Below are 22,159 nucleotides of genomic sequence, written 5' to 3' on the forward strand. Positions count from 1 at the left end.
CAGAAATAAGTAGGAGCTGTGGGTACCCTGATGGCCCAGCTTAACAACTGTGGCAGCTGCTCAGTCTCAGAGAGAAATTTTAGTGTCACTTTGTGCCTTGTACTAGGTTTAGTGAATAATAAATGTGTAACTTAATCAAAAGCAGATCCCTCTCATGCAGACACACATCAGTTCTGTGTGCATGCAACCACTCCTGTCTCTCTGGAGAGAAATTGAAACATCCATCTACCAGTCCTGCCTTAAAATCCTTGTGCAGGCTATTATGCAGTCCCTTACAGAGAACTGAAGCTTTTCAGCTTCTGTATGTAGGCTAGGAAGAAATTAAGATTGTGCTTTTACCTGGTGGACCTCATTGGCAGAGAGAGGTGAAACAGCCTGAGCACAGGGTTTGCTGTGTGAGGCAGGACAGGACCCCTGGATCTCAGCTTGCTCTTTCAACTTCTGAGTTGTGTGCACTCGCTTCAGCTGAAAGGGATAATGATGGAGAGATCTCTGAAAGCATCTGAGGGATTTAGAAGTGCAGGATGTGTTTCAGACTGTAACACTTCATGCATGTTCAGTACACCACTGGCACAGCTCTGTGTTACATGCATTGTCCACAATAGTTTTGAGGAAAAAAAGTGGATTATCAAGAACTGGGCATAAGTGTCTTGTCAAAAACCTGATCAACACGTGGTTGTTTTTCATTACATAGAATCAGCTTTTTGCTGATGTGGGCATCATAAGCTCAGTCCTGCTGACAGTGCCTCGAGAGCTGCTCTTAGCAAAGGAAATGTTTCTGTCTTACCCCTCTCCTCTCTGCCTGTCAACTGCCCTGATGGCTGAGGCATCCCAGCAGCCATTCATTAGTTCTAGCTGTATGTTTGCTATGTTTTAGCAAGGAGCAGGGAGTCATCACAGTGATGTTTAAAAGTGAATTTTGCCTGACTTTGGAAGACTCTTGGGCCAGCACCTAAGGTCAAAACCTTAGATTAATTTGATTTGAGGTTGGATTGATACTTAGACTTTCCCAGAGGTTTCTATGCAATGCCACAACTTTTAAACCTCATTTTAGTTCGCCTTGCTTAGACAAACTTTTCTGTCGTCTTCCTGAAGAGCAAGGGCCTGATAGGACATCTCCAGGATGGCTAGGACCTGCCCAGTTTTCAGGAGTGTTTCTTCATGACCTCTGATGGCATATGACTCCCTGACCTGGATTGCGGGTGAGGAGCAGCAACATCTGCAGCGCCCAGGAGGAGAGTGCGGAATAGGGACCACAAACCTCTGCCACCAAGATCACATCTCCATAGCGAAACAGGAGTTTACTTATCAAAGGTGGAAATGGTGCACTGGAATGTAGCAGCTGGCTTAACTGGCAGAGCTGGTCTCCGTGTGCAGTGGGACTGGGATGGTGGATGGGGTTCCTGCCAAGCCTCCTCAGTCAGTGTTGCCTTGTTCAAGAGAGTTTTGAGGGCAGGGAGGGAAGGAGGGAAGACCCTACTGGGGCTCCCCATTGTTTCAGCCTGTGGAAATGGCTCCTTTCTCAGGGGTAGTAATAACTCAGAGGATTTTAACAGGGCAGGATGGGATGGAGGAGGCAGGATGGCAGCAGCTAAAATGAGACTCTTGCAAGGGGCAGGGGGAAGGCAGGTGGCTCTGAGCCTGCAGAAGAATGATGAGGTGTCAAGGTCTCAGGGCAAGGATTGCTCCCCAGGGTGACCTTGAGAAAATCAGTGTTTCAGTGCCCCCTCATTTCACAGGGCCCTCTCAAGCAGCCTCAGGAGCTGCAAGAAGGGACATGAGACTTCAATGGCTGCAGGAAGGGTAGAGGGAATCCCTTGATCTCCCACCATCTGGGTGGAATGAGAAACAATTGGCTGAAAGTTCACATCCAGGCTGGGGACCGGGAAAATATCTTCGTAAAAAAGGCAGCAAGGCATGGATTGGGCTTCAGGAAATGTCCTGTGCCAGCTGAGGGAAAGAGTCCTCAGAAGTGGCAGTGCACGTGCCTTTTGCCCAAGTCACTCCATCACCCACCTGCCAGAATTCCTGCAAGCTGTGCTATGGCTCTGACCACTGCTTGTTTACTGACTCTGTCCTGGTGCTGCACTTGCTGTGGAGTCTTCTCCAGGCATCAGTACTTAGGTTGCTATCTTGCTGTCCTTTCAAAATGTACCCTTATTTCACGTCTTTCAGCTTGTGGTGTGGAAAAAAGAACCTGCTCTCTAAAGAAGCTTTTCCTAGTTTTGAGCAGTTCTCAGCCTGACCTGGTGAGATGCAGGCAGCAGTTTGTATGTGGGAGAAGTAATGCAGGCATGGTAAAGACTTAGCCACTGGCCCTTGCAAAATATTGTAATAAACTTTTGATGGAGATAGGTGATGGAGAAAGGATAGGGAAGAAATCAAATGGTCTTAACATCAAAGGAGGAGAGAGAGGCCATTAACATGGTCAGATGCAGGAAATCTGGCAGGGGAGATGAGCAGTACCAGAATTTGCGCTGACATCCTCCTGTCCAGACCCTATCAATCTTGCTAGGGAATTTGACAGGCAAGAAAAGTCAAAGAGCAGCCGAGGGATTCTGAAATCAAAGGGCTTTGAAAGCTGGATCAGAGAATAGAGCAGTTTTCCCGTCTGCTTTGAATTTATCATTGCTAATGAGGAAGCAGCCTCTGGTCTGAGTGAATAGGTTTGACCAGAGGGGTCACTTGATATATATCCATCAGGTAGGGTATCGAGGGACTCTCTCCAAGTTAACCCTTTCACTGTGTAGTATGTACAAATGAGCAATTCAGACTGAGATGGCACAAGGAGGGACAGAACATGCTTTGTGGACTCCCAGATCAGAGGGTCCTGTTTATCTGTCTGTCTGGTGAGAGCTCTGGCAGGCAGAGGTGAAAATCCCAGCATCAGTCCATCCTGCTGATCATGTCATAAGCAGGTGTGAGTCTTCTGCTTTCTTGCTGATTTGGCTGTGGTCAGTCTTTTTCTTGGAATCCAAGATCGTGACTGAGCATCACTTTGCTCAGTAATGTATAATTAATTTATAAACAAAGCTGGAAGTGGTTGTGTCAAACACTTATTTACAACTAGGCCCCATGTACTGCTCAGGTCGGATGCTGTGTCTGTCAGCAGAAGTTACATAAGGGCACAGACCTCTATTCCCCAGTGTCCCGGTCAGGGTTCATAAGCAATGGGGACAGCACCACATTTGGATGAAGAAACAGATGGGAAAATAGGCTGATGAGACTGAGAGGAGTGTTAGAATTAATTAGAGGCCTTTAGCAACCCACGAGAGTTTATCTTGAAATTGGTAGCCTCATTATTTAAGTACCAAACGCCAACTTTCCCATTCCAGATTCATAAAAACTTTTCTGTATTTCCTGCCCTTCCCTGCCCTAAATGCTGATACCATTATGTTTGATTTTCTAGGGCTCCTTCTGAAAATGCTGAAGGCACAACAGCCAGAGATGAAAGCCATGGAGATCTGCTTGCTGAGGTGATGATCCCCAATTATCATTCAAGACTGCTGCCTGTCTGCAAGGCAAGAGCTATAGACAAGGCTCACAGAGCTGCAAATCTTCAGAAGGAGACAGAGTGTGCAAGAGGAAATGTTAGCATGTGAGCCACATCCCCAACTCACCACTGTGATTGTCCAGGTAAGCCAAGGAGCCTCGGTTGCAAGAGGGAGCTTGGTGGCTCACACTGCAAAATTACACTTCATCTCTTCTCTTTAGCACTGTAGAGCTCAGAGCCAAGTTGGCCATTGGAATAGACATTGATTACAAAGGTATGTTCAGGGGTTGATTTCAGAAAACTTGCAGAGCATGTGAATGGATGCTTGACTGGGTCCATCTCCTGTGAATCCTTTTCTAGCTGTTGCATTGAGAGTATAGAAAGCTGGCAGAAAATAAACCCCCTTGCTTTCCAGCTGGTCCTTAGAGGTCAGAGGGGCTGATGCAGTTTGGTTTAATTTCTGACAATGACCATTTCAGCACTATAAGGCTGGTCATGTTCACTAAGATCCCAGATGCACAAATACTGTGGGTCACACTAAAAGTCTGGTTGCAATCGCAATCACAGATCCACATATAATGCAGTTTACCAATGACACTGTAAGTCTGATTGAGTTCAAAAGAACTTTCACGAATACAGACTAGCAAACAGTGCAATTTATTGGAGCAGCAGGTTACAGCTTCTTGTGAGATTGTTAGTGATAAATTCACTAGACCTGCAAAATATAAATGTATAGTGCTATGTACAAGTGTTCCCATGTATACTCCAGTGCAGTCAGAGACACAAATCTTACCAAAGAGGAGTCACTGTTTTTTGAAGGAGAGGGGAGCAAGCCCACTGACTTGTCTTCAAGGTGAGGTCATATTCTCCTCCTCTGCCACTGCGGATTTCAAATGCCATTTACACTTCTGGGAGAAGTGGAGGTGAGACTGTAGTCAAAATATCCTGTTATTGCCATCATGAATGATGGTGGGGGACACGGGAGGGAGGCAGGCAAGTTGTATGTAAATGAGGGATATCAAGAGTTACACAAACAGAGAGTACAAAGTGTGTGAGGTTTTGTGCAAGGGTAGAACAGAACCGTGACATGTTGGTGCATCAGTGTTGTTAGTGTCACGATTCCAGCAATAAGGGTCATCCAGCCAGCCTGATAACCTATCACCCCATCAGCAGGCCATCATGCCCACTATCATGCTGAGGTAATCCCTTCACCACATAGTCTCACAACATATCTGATGGAAATCCCTTCACTATGTATCTCATGGCATATCTCATGGTTTTAGGCCTACTTGCTGCACTGCAAAACACATTTAAGCCTTTAAACCACATTTAAAGCACAGGATAAGATGGATTAGCCCCATCCATTCAGAAGGGGATACAGTATGGCCTTAACTTTGGCATTTGCAACCTGACCTGACATGTCTGAACAAAGTAAGTGTAAGGTGAAAGGCATTGACCTGCCTATGGCTGCAGTTAAAGTCAGTGCAGCTGTGTGTGCTCTCAGGCACTGGAAGCAGAAGGCACTGGTGAGTTAGGGTGGCTCAGCTGACATGCAATAACGTGTTAAAAGGTAGTGGGCTGTGTTGTGTGCAGATGAACCCTGAGATTTGCATGATCTTAAAACCATAAAATGCAATTACTCTCTAGGGATTCATTCGCAATCAGACTCAGTTTGTGATCAGATGAAGAAATATGACAATGTCTCTACTGTGCCCTGTCATCTTTCTGCCCTTCTGGAAGACTGCCTTTCCTGAAATATTGCTACTTTAGCTGTCTCCTTGAATGTCAGGATATGTAGTTTTAGGGCAATCTGTCATCTGACTTCAGCACTGTTTCACAGAGTCTCTTAACAGCACTTCTGGGCCTGCTTTGGTGGATTGTGACTATATGGTAGATATCAAATAAAAGAGGGTCTCCGGGTGGATGAAGGATGCTGTGGCCATTGGTTAATGTGATATTTAGGATTATGTTTTCAAGTAAAGTGTTGGGAGTTAAAAAGACAGCAAGTTTTCAAGGACATTTTATCTAGTGGGAGTGTTTAAGCCTGAAAATATACAGTGTTGATAACACAGCAGGATTAAAGCTTGCTGCATCAGATTCAGCACAAATTTGGTTGTCAGCTAGCAGCTACAGCACAAAGTCCTTAAGCAGCAGTTAATTCTCTTACTTGGAGACCTTTCTGCTTGCTGCCTGCTAAATTCCAAATACTGGCTGACAATTGTCTGTTTAGAGCACTGTCTGTTCTCAAATCTCCCCTCCCAACTGCTACTTTCCCTGCTGCTGTTCTCAGCCTGGCTCAATGAACAGCTGACTGAACTCGGCACTGAAATCAGCAGGACCAGGTGCATTTACTACATACTCTAAACATGGCATGGCTTGGGGATCTAGCCTTTCAGGCTAGAATTAGGAGATATATTTTTAACACAAGCTGTTTTTTCAGCTGAATATAGGTATTGATCTTCTAAATCCAAGGTTTTGCTTAGTCTAACAAGAGTTAGGTTACCTAGCAATCAGGTGATGCATGTTAAAATAAGTCTATGGTGTGGGTCACTCTCAGTCTGCCATTTCTCATCACTAGGCTGACTGGTGAATATTTTCGGTCTGGTTCCTCTCAAGGAGCATAGTAAAATTGATCTTTTCCCTCCCTGCCTCATTCCCTCTCTTTTTTTTTTTTCCCCCCTGTAATGGTCCTAGCACCAAATAAAAAAGGTAAGCTGTATTCATTGGAGCAGTATCGATGCTGTCACTGCCTTCGTAACAGCACCTGACTGGATAGAGAGCCCTGTGCTGCCTGCAGTCATGTCACAGATTAACACCAGAGAGCCCCGGTCCTTTGTCCTTGCAGCAGGCCTGCCCTTCAGAATGTGCTCCAAACCAGACAGGAAGGTGCTAACATAGCATAAAAAACAGCTGGGAGGGTAAGGAGGGAGAATCTGTGGAGGTGGGTTGGATTTACTTTTGTTTTCAGAAGTACAGTAGAGTAGGACTGTGTAGTCATACAAAGGTAGTATATAATGACAGGGACTCCAGGGACAAGTGATCTTTTTAGTGGCAGATTCAGAGGACTCCTGGTGGACCACTCCTGAGAGGTACAAGGGGAGGAAGAGAGGCAAAAGCACAGGTTAAGAGGCTGTTTAATAATTATAAAAGAACTTCTGACATTTTCTGTATAAGTCAATGTAAAATAGATCTCGAGGGGATAGTAACAGACCCACAAACCTCTTTGTGGGCCAGCCCAAATAAAGGACATCACCTGAACATAACTAGTTCATTGCAGGTATTTCACTGTCAGGTGTGGGATGTCCAAACATCATAAATTCTATAATAAGAGTGAGTTAATAAGGCAATAATGGCAATGATGAAGTCCCTGGTTGATTTCAGAAAAAAAAAAAAATCTGTATTTCTATATCACTTAGGATGGCTGAAGGCCCCTTTACTGTTCACTGCATCTGCTTCATCTCAGGTTTATTTGAGTGATATATCATCACTCCACCCATGAGACATCCCTGATATCTGCAAGCTCTGCAGACCTCCTAAAGGCCTGCGAGGTTTTACTGCCTTCCAGGACATATTTGTTCTGTACCAAATCTTACAGTAAATTACTGGAAACCAGGCAACCCTGACAAAAAAACAAAACACCCTGGACAAAAGGGACATTAGGTATGAAAATTAAATTCATGTCAGTGAGTCAATCAGAATCTTCCAGGCTTGATTCATTTGGAAGTGCCTTCCTCACTCTGCATGCACATGTGCTCCACACAGCAGGGAATTTAAATACATGAAATTTATTTCTCATGCCCATTCATCTTCCCAGTCGCAGCTCTATGAAAGGAGAGGCAAGGCTAAGGGACAAGATCCTACTGGAGAGGTGGAGAAGGGAAGGGAGCGTATCCAGGGAAATCATCTGGATAGTTGCCAATTTATTGGAATTGAGACAAAGCAAAGGGGGTTCTTCCTAAACAAACAGATGAACTGGTGTTTCATCGTGGTCTCCATTCACAGTTTCCTTGTGAAGCCTTTCATATGAATGAACTAGAAGGACACACTGTTAAAGTGGGTCAGGGAGAGGTGAAGAGTTGAAATCAGCTATAAACCCCAGCAGGACATGATTCCTTTGAAGAGCATTGTTATAGTGCCTTAGGTGTTAGTTTAGCAATCAAACCCTGTTGTATTTTCAGAGCTGTGTGGTACTGTGCTCCTGAGGAACTTAAGAGAGAGATAAATTCTGCCAAATACTGTTTTCTTTTTAGGCAGCAGAAAATCATTTCAGCCTTCTCTGTCATAGGGAACACAATACTCTGGTATTGTCACCTTTGTCTTGGCAATATGCTCAGTGAGCTTATAAGTTCCTTTACCTACACACTTCAAGAGGCTTAATGCCCAGTGGATCAGTTAATTATTCCATCAGCCCCAAAATAGGCATAACCTAGGTTTTTTACCTGCTAGGAAGTCAGAAGTAAAGAGAAATGCTCAGAGTCACAGCAGAGACAAGCAGTTGGCTCAGGAGTCTGCATTTCCAGGCCTTACACTCACCCCCACCAAGGCTACCTGCTTCAATTTTACTGGGGTCCCAAAGGTGACATCAAAGCCTCCAGTTCTGCTGTTAAATAACAAACACAGTCACACTATCCAGAGCTGGACACGCTGTGGAGCCTGGAGAGCTGCAGCTGCTCTCCTGGGCCCTCTATGTTTCTGCAGCCAAGGAGCTGTGAGAGGTTTGATTTCTTGTAAGGCATGCAGAGGTCTAAGCAAAACCAGGCTGTGGGCCAGAGTTGCACCAGCCCTATGCTAGGTGATACTCCTTCCCCAGAACACTGCTGATGTGAATAAGTAGCCTGTACTTAAGAATGAATAGAATCAGGGACCAGGATATTTATTTTGTATGCGGTGATCATCCTCAAAGATTTTTCCTCCTCTCTAGGGAAATACTAATTAATTGAATTTCATCACCTGAAAGTAAAGTTCATTTTCAGTTACTAGCAGGCTAGTACATAGCTGTCTTCATCATTTCAACTAAGGCATTAGGACAGCCTGTGTGTAATCTATCTAATTCTTTTAAAATTTTGGTACTTTTCATTTATTATTGAATATTTTAAATAGTGTAGTGTTCTTTCAATGCCAGAGTGCAGTCTGCTCTGGAGTGGAGAATGACAGAATGTATGATACAGAATGATTTAAGAAAATGGAAATGTAGAGGAAGAAGACATTTTAACCAAAAATGCCACAACAATGACTTCTCTTGGAGGAAGTTGTACTGAGATCTCTTCTGACGCTGCAGATTGGATGGACTCAGAGGGAGGGTTATCAGAAATATATCAGAAGTATCTGAAGTTCCAAAGAAAGTACTTCACACCTCTGAAAGTTGGACCATTTTTCTATAAGCTGTCACTGGTGACACAATCCACCCATTAAACTGCATAGATCAGCCTTACTTATCTAGGAAAAGATAAGACCACTGATGTGTCAAGCAACTAGAAATCTGATCCTGAAATATTTTGGTGATGCATGACAACCAAGGGACAGGATCCATATAGTTACTGATGAGGGTACTGTGGCAGAGTTGGTCTCCTACATGGGGCTGTGAAGACAAGGTCTCTGCCTCAGAGAATGTGCAGTCTAGAGAGGTGGTGTGCAAACTAGAAGACAGAATGAAGGTGCACCTTCATTAGTTTTCTTTCTTAGCTATTTTAGTTAATTTTTTTAAAGCATAGGAAAGGTTTTTGGTTTTTTCTTGCCTAAGGACAAGGCAAAAATGTGTCCAGCTTTTATTTCATTTAAAGAGTCTTTGCTTTATTGAGAACTATGTTACCACACCCACAAGGGAGCTTTGAACATGTCTATTTCAGTGCCTTTAATATTAGCCAGAACTTCTAAGACAGCACCAAAGGGAAAAATGAGGTCACTGGAAAGGAATGGCTAGAAATTGTAAATAAGATTCCTTATAGGGCTTATGTGGGAGATGAGAGTGATAGTGATGTTTGAAGTTTACCATCTGTGCCCAGGAAAAGGAAAACATCCTGATACACAGATGGCCAAGTATACTTTCATGCTGTTCTTTTCAGAGAGGAAAAAAAAAAAAAAAGTAGTCTCTAAATGCAGTTCTCATAACTTTGAGTTATGCAGTGCACTCAAGTCATGCTTTTGTGTTTTTTTTTATTTCACTCTGATCTTCTTTTTATTTATTTGTCATCAGATACAAAAGCATAGCAGTTGTCTCTTGACATCCACTTCAGACTTTTCTAGATTTTCTGTCATTCTGGCTTAGAGCATGGAATAATACTGACTGATACTAGTGGACTGAAATAAAAGAACATTTGAAAGTAATGGTCATGTCTCTGCAGAGGCATAAAAATGAGATAAATGCAGAAACAGGCTTGGAATGAGGCCCCAGTGCCTAAATGCCACCAAGCACTAAGGAACCAAAATACTTTGAACAGTGTGTAACTTACTGATTCTGGTCATAAACCTTCTGTGAACTTTATACAGCCCTGCCACTGTGTGGAGTAGAGACACAGCTTAGGGAGCCTTCCTGACCTGTGTAGGGCTTTGTTTGGAAGTGAAGATGCCATTTGTCTCAAGACTTAGTGATATAGAATGGGGATTTGAACACCCCTGGACCTATATCCCTGATACAGCTGTAAAGACGTCAGCATTTCCAGTCAGGCCTGTCAGTGCAAGGCCAGGCATTGGTACACTGCAGTCTTTTCATCCAGGTTTCTTATCACTTCTTTGCAGCACAGTGTGGAATGTCAAAGCAAACTTCTTTTTTTTTTTTTTTTTTTGGTAGGAAGCTGAAAAACCCATTGCAAGGTCCAGATTTTCTGTATGAAGTTTCTCCTGCATCTTATTTGCATGGCTGAGTTATAGCCCTCTAAATTACAAACAAAAGCACTGGCCAACTCTAGCTAACAGCTCTAATGGATGCCATTATATTTCTGCTGCTAGTTGGCACTCAACCTTCACTATCTCATCAGCATAAAGGGATGCTGTCAACTTGACAAATTGTGTCTTCCTTAGAGGGGGAAAAAAAAAAGCCATACCTACTTTTGTTCCAAACCAGGCTTTACGAGAATGGTAGCTAGAAGAGAGTAAGGATGCAAATGGGGTGCTATTTAACTGCCTCTGTTCAGTGTGTTTACTTGGCATATTTGACAGCAGCTTTGTGGTATGTCAGTGTTACTAGTGTGCATTAGCACTTTCCCTCCCAGGCTGGCAAGATGATGCCTCCTGGGAGGTGGGGGTGCAGAGGGGTCAGGGAGGAGAGGGAATGCTTTTATCCCAAGCCTTGTTTTAACAGCAGCAGCAAAAGTGCGTGAAAAAGCAACAAGAGAATTTGTATGTACATTGCACAGGATGCCATTATGCTTGGTGCACTGTTTTAAATTGATTTCTAACATGCTTGGGAAAGAAGGAACTCTCCCTCACCCTATCTTACTTCCTTCTCCAGAGGTGATTTTTAGTGTCCTGCTCACTGCTGTTTAAAGACAAACCTATGCACAACTTACATTGTCTGAGATAGACTGGTTTGGAAACATTCCAAACTGTCAGCATCCCTTTAAACACAATACTGTTCTTTCCCTTGTTTTCCCTTCTGGGTGCCAAAGATGTCCCCAGAGGACATTGCATCTAACCTGACAGAAAAAAAAAAAAAAGGAAGAGTTCCTACTTCTTTGAATGACTGGCACACTGGAGAAAACCGTCTGCTACTTCCATCTCTGCCAGCTTTGCCTAAAATGCGCTGAGCTGCCTCAGCCCACAAATATGTGAGCAGTTTAGAGACTTTTTGCTAACCAGCAGATAATATTGCCCTTCTGGTTTTGTTCTGTTTGGACTATGGTGGACACTCGTTTGCTTCCCAGTTCTTAGGAGGACAGCCCAGACTACTGGTTCCTGGCGAGAAACTGGCGAGAGAATAGAAATGGGAGACCAAGCTCGCCATCTCCTGGGGAAAAGGAATTTACGCTTTCAGAAATGTTTCTTTTATTTCATTTCTTCCTTTCATTCTCACTCTTCTTTCATTCACACATGCTGCAGTGTGTTGGCAGGAGATGATCAGGTGCTGTTCTGTGCTGAGCCATGCCGAGCTGGGCAGATCCAGGCCGGGCAGAGCCCTTCTCCATTCCTTTTTATCCCTCCTCCATCATCATCCTTCTCCCAGCTCTGCTGGGTTTTCAGGATCTTGGGGAAGAGTTTGGTTCTGGTTTTGCAGAGGGGGTGAGAGGAGCCCCAGGATGCCTCAAACCAACGAAGTTTTAAAAGCAGATTTACAAAGCAAACTTAGTTGCCATCACTGCCTCTCCTTCCACGATTTCTCTTAAATCTGCTCGAGAAAGTTTTAAAATAAAACATGCTATGTTAAAAAAATAATCCTAAATGTGAATGGAGTCTGTCCCAGTTTAGCAATCTGGAAATATTCAGCTAACTGGTTAACTTATACCAAATTCTCTCAAAGACAGTGACATCTAGGCTTGAGTGTTTTAGCAAACTAGGATAATGCTGAATCTAAGCTAATTTTTTTTTCTCTATGGAGGATTAGGCTGGATATTTGGAAAAGGTTCTTCCCCCAGAGGGTGGTTGAGCACTGAAACAGGCTCCCCAGGGAAGTGGCAGCACCAAGCCTGACAGAGCTGAAGGAGCATTTGGACAACGTTCTCAGGCACATGGTGGGATTATCGGAGCTGTCCTGTGCAGGGCCAGGAGCTGGACTCCATCCTTGTGAGTCTCTTCCAACTTGGGATATTCTGTTGGGATATTCTTGTTGGCCTGCAATGCCAGCTCTGATCCTGCTGTGGTCCCTCTTCTTCCTGTGACACTCGGTAAAACATGACAGTGAATTATGTCATGGGGTGGGTACACAGTGCTGGTATTTTTGTCATACACTTCACATGTACTTCAGCAGCAGCAACGTCAGTGACAAGACTCATAGGCATTAATAACTCCAGGAAAGAGGTTTATAGTGTTGAACAGCAACAGTCAGGTTCTTATGTGATTAGAAGGGCAAGGACCATTTGGCCACTGCCACATATGTCCTGTGGAGTTCAGGGACATTATAAAGCATATAGCAGTTGATCTAATTACTGTCTAGTCACAGTAAGACACCTTAGTTTTCACAGATAGTTACATGTCACTTCAAAAACTGATACTTACAGTGAGGCTTCTAAGGATATCTACAAATTTTTAGGTGTAACTAAAAAATTCAGGACTTTTTGCACATTCTCATCAGCCTTGTTACAAAAGTGTCCCTGCTGTAGTTTGTGAGGTTTAATTCACTGGTGTTTGTAGTGCAGCTGCAATGCCTTCAAACTGGGGCCAGATGATGTGAACCATGAGAGCTGATGAAAACACTGGGCAGGATTGCCAAATAATGATAGTGGGTAAGCCAAGGTCTTGCACTGTAATGCTACAGGGCTGTGTTAGTGTAGTGATATTCCTGACTTGGTTGTGGGAAAGTGGTAAACCAACTGGAGACTAACTCACATAACGTTAACCAACTCACACCTTGGAAAAGTCAGTTATTCAATAAGCAAGGCCCAAATGTCACAAGCATCATTAACCTCTTACATTAAAAGCAGAGCGAAAAATCAGCAACTACCTGCACAACATCTCCATAGGGGGAAAGTATATGATGATGTAATTACTGTGTCATGGAGTAAAGCTTCTGACGAGGGGGTCAAAACATTGGAAAAGGGTCTGGGGAGGTGGGATTCCTCAGCTGCAAGTGCTGCCACTCTACAGCTTAGTGAGATGAATCTTTTGAGGGGTATATGAAAAGGACTGCTGAATTTATTAAACTGGCTACTTCTGTAGGGGCTATTATGACTCAGAACAAGTAGTTATAAAGCAGCTGAAGAAATTACACCACTAGGTACGTCATTCCTAGTACCCGAGTAACTAGTTCCTAGTACCTAGCAAAGGAGATTAAGGTGGACTGTTGTGATTTTTAAGAAAGAAGTTCATTTAAAAAGAGACCTATCCTAGATTTGTTACCAAAAAAAGCCTTCTTCAATCGTGACTTGGGCAGGTGGTTCAATATATACTGTTAAACTCTGTTATGTTCAGTGAAAATTAGATACTAAAAAAATGGAAACTAACATTTTTAACTGAGGTCAAAACAATTCTAAACCATATTACTAGTAATGAAATACCTTGATTTAAGTGAAATAGTAAGACTTCAGTTATAAACAAAAACTTTGTACAGATGGTAGTTTTGGAAGAGCTTGAATATGTAATTTTCACATATTAAACCCAAAACTTAAATACACAGTAGTTATTATACCTTTACCAAACCATCATGAGTCTTGTCCTCTACTGTTTTAAATCCATGTTTAAAGATCATTAATTGAAGTTGAAGCTAGGAATCTTAAAGCATTTTATTCTGAAGTTTTTCTTGCTCTCAATCACGTCTATACAATTTTTAGTCTGGACACCCTAAAGTACACATTTTCTTGCAATAAAAGGAAGCATTGTTTGTATTGTTTTGAATAAAACCAAGTAAGCTTTAATGTTTTTAATGCTTTTTAAACAGTCAGATCCAATATAATGTCTGAATTGTGAAATTACAACTTGAATTTAACTTGCATACTTACGCTTTACAAATAAATTTATCATTGTTTTGGTTACTGTAACTGAATTATCACTTGATAATAGTGTACATATTTTCTATTTCTCAAATACTGAATACTCAAATACTCAAATACTCTCCAATACTCCACTTCACTATGAAGGCTTATGGTTTTCTGGGAGAAGTAAATTCAGGTGATTTGCATACTATGACAGTTTGTTCTTTAGTAATGTCCTTGGACAATTCTTCTCCAGAAAGGAAGACTTGTGGTGGTGACCCCGTTCAAGAGAGATGCAAACTGTTGAGTAAAGAATGGCCACTTCGATTCTGAAAGGCACAGTATGTAGAGCTTACAAGGCTTAGCCATTGAAAATGGAGAGGGATTTCACTGCTTCATAAGTATGAAGGCAAAATGGAAAGGAAAGAAAGAAGTAAACAAAAGAAGACAGTGTTGGCACAATAACAAGCTGATAACAGAGAAGAGACGAGTACATTTAGGCTAGCCCTACCAAACAGCAGCAATATGTGGAGGGAGGATGAAAATCTAACTGATTTTAAGAGAGCAGCAGGCATATTATTCTCTGTGTAGCAGTCCCTGTAAAAAGGACTTTAATGTGAAGTATTCCTGCTGGCTGGGTAATGAGAGTCCTACTCAGCCTCTCATTTTATACACCTTTTTCTGAGCAGTCTCAGCTTTTCTGGCTAAGGAGATAAGAACCAACGATAAAATACCTAACCATTTAGGCAAAGATTGAAGGCAAGCTGTCACAGCGTCCTAAATCTTGGGCTAGAAAATACCAGCACCTTATTTCAGAATGACTTGAGATATACCCCTTGAAGCCATGTTTGTCATGTCTCTGATCCAGGGGGCACATCCCTTTATTACAGTTCAACAAGCAACTTTTAGCTACATGCAGATAGCTCCACTCTGACACTGGATAAGCCTTCTCAGTTTTAAGTCTTTCTTTTTCTTTACAACTATTCTGTAGTTGTATAATGGTTTTACATGAGAACTCTATGCAACTATCAGTTCTTCATTCCATTAGACCGTACATTTTGGCTATAACTTTAGTATTTACCTCAAGGACTTCCTCTGTGTATGAACTTCCTCAGCTCCTCTAACACTACAGTACTTCATCCTGCATTATTTACCTCCTTGGTGATTCTTACCTTCTAAAACAGTATTATATAACCTATTTGAGATTTTTTTAAGGCTAGGCTGCAGAGGCAACAAAACTTCCTCAAACTGAAGCAGTCTGTTACAGATGCTTTTCACAGCTTGAATCTTACAGAACATATTCTTAAACATCCATCTTCTCCTTTCAGATTTCCCTATTATACATGAAATATACCTGACACCACACTAAGCTTTATTATCTTTGCTCAAAGTAGACATTAACAAGTGACTTGTCATACAGCTGATCCTGATGCACGAGCTGCACTACATCATTATCTTTTAAAGGCACAGGCTTCATTTACACTTATACTCTAAGCCTGCACTCTGTGGGGATGCATAAAATTAATTAACAAAGTTCCTGTAGTTTATGCACACTTCTTGAATGATTTCATGTTTCCAAACACAACAGACATGTTTTGTGTCTTGAAGTAGAGCCAAATGTTATATGACAGGTGGGACTTTGCCATAAACAAAGCATTTGGATCCAGACTTCTAGTTTGCAGCATTAGAGAAGGCCATCATAAAGAAGAATCTTAATTTTGTTGGTTTTCTGCACTTAACTCCTCCACACTCTCAATGCACATATATTTATAAACTTCTAGGTCAGGGTCATCACCTTAAATATTGCACAGAGCTGCTGCCCATGGAAAAAGGTGCCCTGAAACTGTATTATAATGAAGAGAAGACAGTAAAACATGAATCAATCTGAACAGGAAACAAAAGATCCTTCTTCAGCAAGAAACATGCACATCCATTAAACCAGCCTAGAAACTTGGCATCATCACAGAGAGGCTGAGGTAACCCAGGACATCTCTTCCAGAAAAGGATTCACAAAATCAATTAGCATTTCATTCTTTAATTAAATGAAGATTTACACCAACAACAGAACACTTTGGAGAAGTATAGGCACATATTACCACAGAAGGGTTTCCTACAGTACAGACAACAGCCTTCAGTTCTTTACTTTCCCAGTTTGCTTTTTGTGCAGGAAAGGAAAGCCCAGAGTCCAGTAAACCCCAACGTGAATTATGTGAACTCTCTTTTTTCTTGTCAAACAGAAGGAGGTAATTAGTTCCTGCTAAAGATGTTCAGACTAGTCATTTCACAAATGGTGCTATGCAGCTGATCAGAAGGGAATGTGCATAATTGCCCTGTTTCAAAGCATTATCCTGTAATAACAATCTGCCTCATGGCTGTGCTTCACTGAGAGAGAGAGAGAGAGTGCTACATCTAGCATGCACCTCAGTACGTGCACATTCCAGAGAGAAGCACCCTCTTTTTCTAATACTGGAAGGCAGCCCATTAACCAGCTTGAGCCTTTTAGATTCTCATTTTGGGGCAAAGGGATAGCACTTGTTTCACTGGCTGCAACTATTTCCTCTTTCCAGCTACAATCCTTGTGATTAAACCCAGCTCTGAGCCCTCCAATTCTCTTCTGAAATGGTGAACAGCTTTTGTTCAACAATACATTGGGAAAGCACTTTTTGGTATCAGACCAAATGAATATTTGAGTGTTAGCTTTCAAAAGCTATCTCATTAATTCAATAAAGAAACTTCTTCAGTTTTGTTTTGCTAAAACAGATAATGTGTTACACTGGACTGCAACATACGAGAGCTGTAGGTAGAGAATACTTCCCTTCCTTGCTGCTGGAATCCGTGCCATTGAGTATTCATTTGTTTGCAACAGCAGAAAGTTGGTCCCGAATCCTTCCTAGACCTTCTAACATAGTGTCCAGGGTTTCTTTACTCAGTTCCACAGTCAGTGCAGAAACAACAGGATTATTTCCACATAAGGCAGCATCTTCCTGAATCTTAAAACAGGAATGCAGACATCAGTTGTATTAAAAATTCATTTACATGTTTTTCCGGTACCACTACGAAAGTCAATGTTTAATAGGCAGATTAAGAAAAATGCTTTAAATTTGGAATCCAGCTCCATCCTCAAGGACCACAGCATATTTTCTAAACTATGTGCCCCACTAGTGAAGTGCACTCCCACTGACAGAGTACCAGTGAGCATCTACTGCCATGAGTATTGGGAAATTTTGAAGAGACTTGCGGCAGGAAGCCACATCTGTATCAAAAGCATCTTAGCAGATACCACATAGGATACTTAACCCCATCCCACACACAGAAATTAGATTTTTTTCCTGATCCTCTGAAACCCACTCATCCCACTTATACTGGCTGGGGGGAGCCAAAACTGCAGAACATAAGCAATAAGTTTAGCTATACTCCCCAAATAATAGATGTGGCCAGTAAAGGAAGTTATTAGTAATCTAAAGTAATTTCCCAGCTAATGAAGTCAGCTAAACATGCTGATGAGTGTTTAGAATTAAAGGACAATGACTTCATAAATTATCTTCTCTTTTTCTGTAGAGAACAATGGTGATTGGGAACAAATATGCTGAATTCTGCATTCTCATGCACAGAAAATTCTCCCTTGAAAGAAAAAGCTTCCATGAGAGGCCTCATTCCCAGGCTCTATGGCATTTCAAATATCATCTCTGAGTCTAACTGCCCAGCAGGCAAAAGGCAAGCACCAGATGCCTGTCTGAACTGGTTTGCACTACCACTGGCAAGGCAGGTGTCAGACTTGATTATTTTGGTCCTTTACAGCCACTGACATTACCTTTAACTGAAGCAGGCAAGTAGGGACTGCCATTCTTATGATGCTGTCTGAAGACGTCTTGATGTCCACCCTCCAGTCCATGTCGACCAGCCGAGGCAGGGAGACTGAGGGATTAAACAAATGGGTCTGTTGGGCCCAGCAGCACATGATTATACCAGACCCTGGAGCCTGTGACCACGTGGACCATGTACATGCTGCTCCACTTCTGGCTCCAGGAAGTGTACAACTTTAGTGCTACTACATTGCTTCACATCATTTTTAATGTGAAATAAGCCAGTCTCTGACAGCCTTCTCATGACATCGGAAGGACAAAAGGAGTTCTCCCATCATTACACGCAATGATAGCACAGTGCAAGAGAAGCATAGGTCAATTCACAAAGCAGCTGGGAGAAGGAGAGCAGTAAGATGTCCTCTCTACATCTTCATCCCTGCCTTGCTGCCTGCAACACTCAACAAGTGTTTCATCAGGAATTGCTCTGGGACCTGCATGCTTACTGCTCTGCTTTGAAACTGGTAAGCAAGCACATAGGAAAGCTCTCAAAATCCAGCAGTATAAAACATGCTATTTCAAGTTACTCAGCCTGTGAACCAAAGCATCCTGCAGTACAGCAAATGTACTGGTAAACTACAATTTTCACGTGTCCTGTCAATTCGTTACAAATATTTTAAATGTCATCCTAATTCCATGCAGCCTAACAGAAACCATTTAACAGTCTGCTATAATACTGACACCAATAGCTCAGGGCTGGAGACCTCATGAGCCCTCCCAAGGAAATGAGGACGGGTCTATCTTGGCTGCTAAGAAAAGAGCTGTCTCAGTAGGCAACTGCAGCCTGTCTGGATTCTGTCTATCATAGGATGCCTAATTTCCTCCCCAGGGGTTGATTGCTAGCCTTCCTACTGACTCCAGAGGCTCAGGTTGCTTCCTAACTGTGCTTTATTGCCTAACAGAATTTTTTCTCCCTCCTCCCGCTGCTTCCCTGTGCAGACCTTCAGGGGGCAGTGCACAACTGGCTGCCATGCTCCTGCTTTTGGAACACATTCCAGTTCACATCCAGGGCCAGCACTTGGCAGCATTTGCAACAACATAAAATGCATCTGTTTAGCCTTTTATGTTAATTTGCATAGATTGATTGCTGGTGGCTTGGGAGTGTCAGGAAACCATTCACTTTTTTATGTTAACACAGATCAGTGTTGGAATGCCTGCCTTGGTGCACTGCCTTGGTTCCTATGTAATGTATGTCAGATATTTCATGAACACAATACTAAAATAATCCATCAATTCCTGGAAGACAATCTCATTTCAACAGTGTTAAATATTCATCTAATGAATACAAAGACATGAGCATCTGAGCAGAGCTCCTGGGTGGTGCTCTAAGAGCCCCACAGCCAGCCTTGCTTCTGGGTCGTGAAGGCATAGCCAGTGTGTTATGCTGGTGTGTCATGCTTGCTCTCATCTCCTCCAAAACATGGTAGCATTAAGGATACAGGAGAAAGCATTATCTGCCTTGGTAACACTGTTTAGTGTAAGCAACTAGTGTATTAGCATTAGGCAATAGTTTCTTACCTCTCCCTATTTATACTCAACTAGAACTTTGAGGGACAATGTATTTCCAGGTCTTCCAATACTGTTTAGCTGTTGGACATTACCTCCTCTGCAGGTAAAGGAAAGGCTAAAGAGGATCCATGCAGACCTTGGAGTACTCTCTTATATATCAGCTCTCAGTTATAAGCCTCTAAGTGCTACAGTTGTAAAGAAAACCTCTTGGGGAGAAAACTAAATGTTGTAGCTGCACAGAACACCTAATTGGGATGTAACTCATTGGCCATGTTGCTATTGTTAAAGCTGGCATTTCTTAATTACATCACTGTTTAGAAAGGTGAAGAAAAAGCAGGTACAAATATATGCAGTGTACCTACTGATGCATGAAAATGAAAGAATGCACAGGATTGACTAGATATGCAAGGATAAGGTATTCCCCAATATATATATATCCTTTACAGTGCAGTTATTGCATACGAACATCCCTTAATGATGTGAATGGGGAAGCCAGAGTGCTTCAGTTCAAAAGTTTTGCAAATAATTGCTATACATTGCGCCCTGCTAGGCAGCCACAGACTGAGCTTTAAATGGAACTGCTTGAGAGCTAGAAACAATTTAGCACAGCCATACAGATCTGCATACAAGTTTGTTGGCTTCTGCTAAACTCTGCGATGCCACAATCTTACAGCTCTATCTAAGCCCTATGGTGATGACCCTGTGCTACATTACCATGCACTGTTCTATACTCTAAGCTGAAATGACCTCAGAAAACATCAATTCCATCAAGATGTGAACTACTACTTACTCTGACTTGCTTGTGCTTCATTCCTCCAAGCAGAGCTGTGAAAAAGTGGAGAAAAACAGTATCAACAGTGTTTTGAGAAAAAAAAAAAAGAAAAAAGGGCAAGCACTTAGTGTGGCTTATCCCTGACAGAAGGGTCACCAGCGGTAAGCAGGGGACAGAGACTGACTATCCTACTGAGTGCCAGGAAAAGGCTGTCACTGGTGGGTAATGGTAGGCAAACTGGTGACCAGCTATTGGTTCTTCTGGAAGTGCAGCTCACTTATGGCATGTACCTTTCTCCTCGGTTTTATCAAAGTAATGGGCTCCCAAGCACTGAGTTGTACAAGGATGCAGATTTGCCCTCCTCTGCCACCATCTCACATATGCTCTATAACATACCTCCACACCTGAGCCAAGGTGGCAAGTGGATGGGCACTTGGATACTACTTGGATTTTCTAGTGCTGAAATCTAGCCCTCTAAGCTTTATTGTCATCTGTAGCATTTTTCCACCACACAAGTGAGTTGTTAGGATAAAAGGGCCTTTGCATGACAGGAATGAGGTCCATGTCCATTTCAAAATTCATGGGAAAACCCTGTGTGCTCATGGCTGTGTTTGCCATTCCACTCAGATGCCATATTTCGTTCAACTCTACTCATCCCAACCTGTGTGATTATTCCTAAGAGACATGCGAAATTCACAGAAACAAGCCTTTGCATGTTGCCAAATACCCACATATCAAACCACATGCAAAGCCTTTAACTCTTCAGTTGAAAGGAAATGGCAGTGGGTAGCACTCACATATTCTCCAAGATTATCTTTGTCAAAAGGTTTTTCAGATTTTGGTGGAAGTTTTCTGGGAAAAGAGAGAGGATATCTTCTGCCCTCGTCAAGCCGCGGTACACGACATGCCTAGTGAGGCTGTGCAAAGCAGATACCAGCTGTCAGAAAGGAAGAGGAGAAAGGGCTCTGCTGGGTTGAAAAGCATCACATACAGCACAGGACAGACCTTTAGCAGCCAGGAGAGACACAGCCTCTGCTGCGAGACCGACACCGCCAGGGCCTCGGTCATCCAAGCACGGCCTGGCAGCCTTAGCAGGAAGGGAGCCGAGGTCCCCGCTGCCCTCTGGTTCGCAGCCTCAGCCAGTTCCCTCCCGCCTCCCTGTGCGGCCCCTCGGGACCGTGCCCTGGGCCGAGGGTCGCCGTTACCGAGCTCTTCCCGCTACAGCAGCGGCTGCGGTCCCGCAGAGCCCGCACCTTCCCGAGGGCTGGGCCACCCCTGCGGGCCGCTCCTGGCGCCTTCCCCCTTAGCCCCGCTCCCGGCGGCTCTGCCTGCCTCCCTCCCTCCCTCCCTCCCTCCCGCCGGGGCCCGCGGTTGCCTCGCCCGGCCCTACCTGCTCCGCTTCCTCGGGGTCGGCGGCGAGCCCGGGGCAAGCGCGCTGGGCCAGCGGGCGGAGCGCGGCGGGCGGGCTGGAGAAGCACTCCTGGCAGAGCTGCCGCACGGCGTCCTTGGACGGTGCCTGGCGGGGAGCAAAGCGTGGGGGGCTCAGCCGCGGCAGCCCCTGCGGCCGGGCCGGGCGCCCCGTCCCCCCGCAGCCCGGGGCCCGCTCACCTTCAGCAGGCTCTGCAGCGCCGCGAACTCCTCGTCCCGCAGCGCCGCCATGTTGGCGGCTCAGCCGAGCCGCGCCCCGCCCGCCGCCATCGCGGCGCCGTCAGCGGGGCGGGCGGGGCCGGGCCGGGCCGGCAACGCGGCGGGACCAGGGGCGGGTGTGGGGTATGGGGGACCGGGGCGAGCCCTGAACATCTCGGCTTGCTCCCTCCGGTCTACTCCTGTTTCTTATCGGCAGTGCAGATCTTTACGTTGGATGTAGAATTTAACTGTAAACGCGCTATTTCCAGCCAGCGGGAACTGAAGGCAAAGGATTTATCATGGCACTGCTGCAGTGATACGGACCATTGTCTTAGCAAAC

At 43.8% G+C, this 22,159-nt stretch overlaps 1 protein-coding gene across 1 annotated transcript; it reads right to left on the reverse strand.

Annotated features, from left to right (window-relative positions):
• Positions 1-13,849: 13,849 nt before the first annotated feature.
• COMMD9 (COMM domain containing 9) lies at positions 13,850-21,917 on the reverse strand. Its single transcript, XM_032691573.1, has 6 exons — positions 21,802-21,917; positions 21,584-21,709; positions 20,991-21,130; positions 20,212-20,246; positions 17,864-17,967; positions 13,850-17,042 (listed from the first exon to the last, which is right to left on the reverse strand). Exons 1-6 carry the CDS (start codon positions 21,850-21,852, stop codon positions 16,902-16,904), a joined length of 597 nt encoding a protein of 198 aa, XP_032547464.1. The 5' UTR covers positions 21,853-21,917; the 3' UTR covers positions 13,850-16,901.
• Between the last annotated feature and the right edge of the window lie 242 nt (positions 21,918-22,159).

The sequence above is a fragment of the Chiroxiphia lanceolata genome, chromosome 6, assembly GCF_009829145.1.
Source record: "Chiroxiphia lanceolata isolate bChiLan1 chromosome 6, bChiLan1.pri, whole genome shotgun sequence".
Classification (NCBI taxonomy): Eukaryota; Metazoa; Chordata; class Aves; order Passeriformes; family Pipridae; genus Chiroxiphia; species Chiroxiphia lanceolata.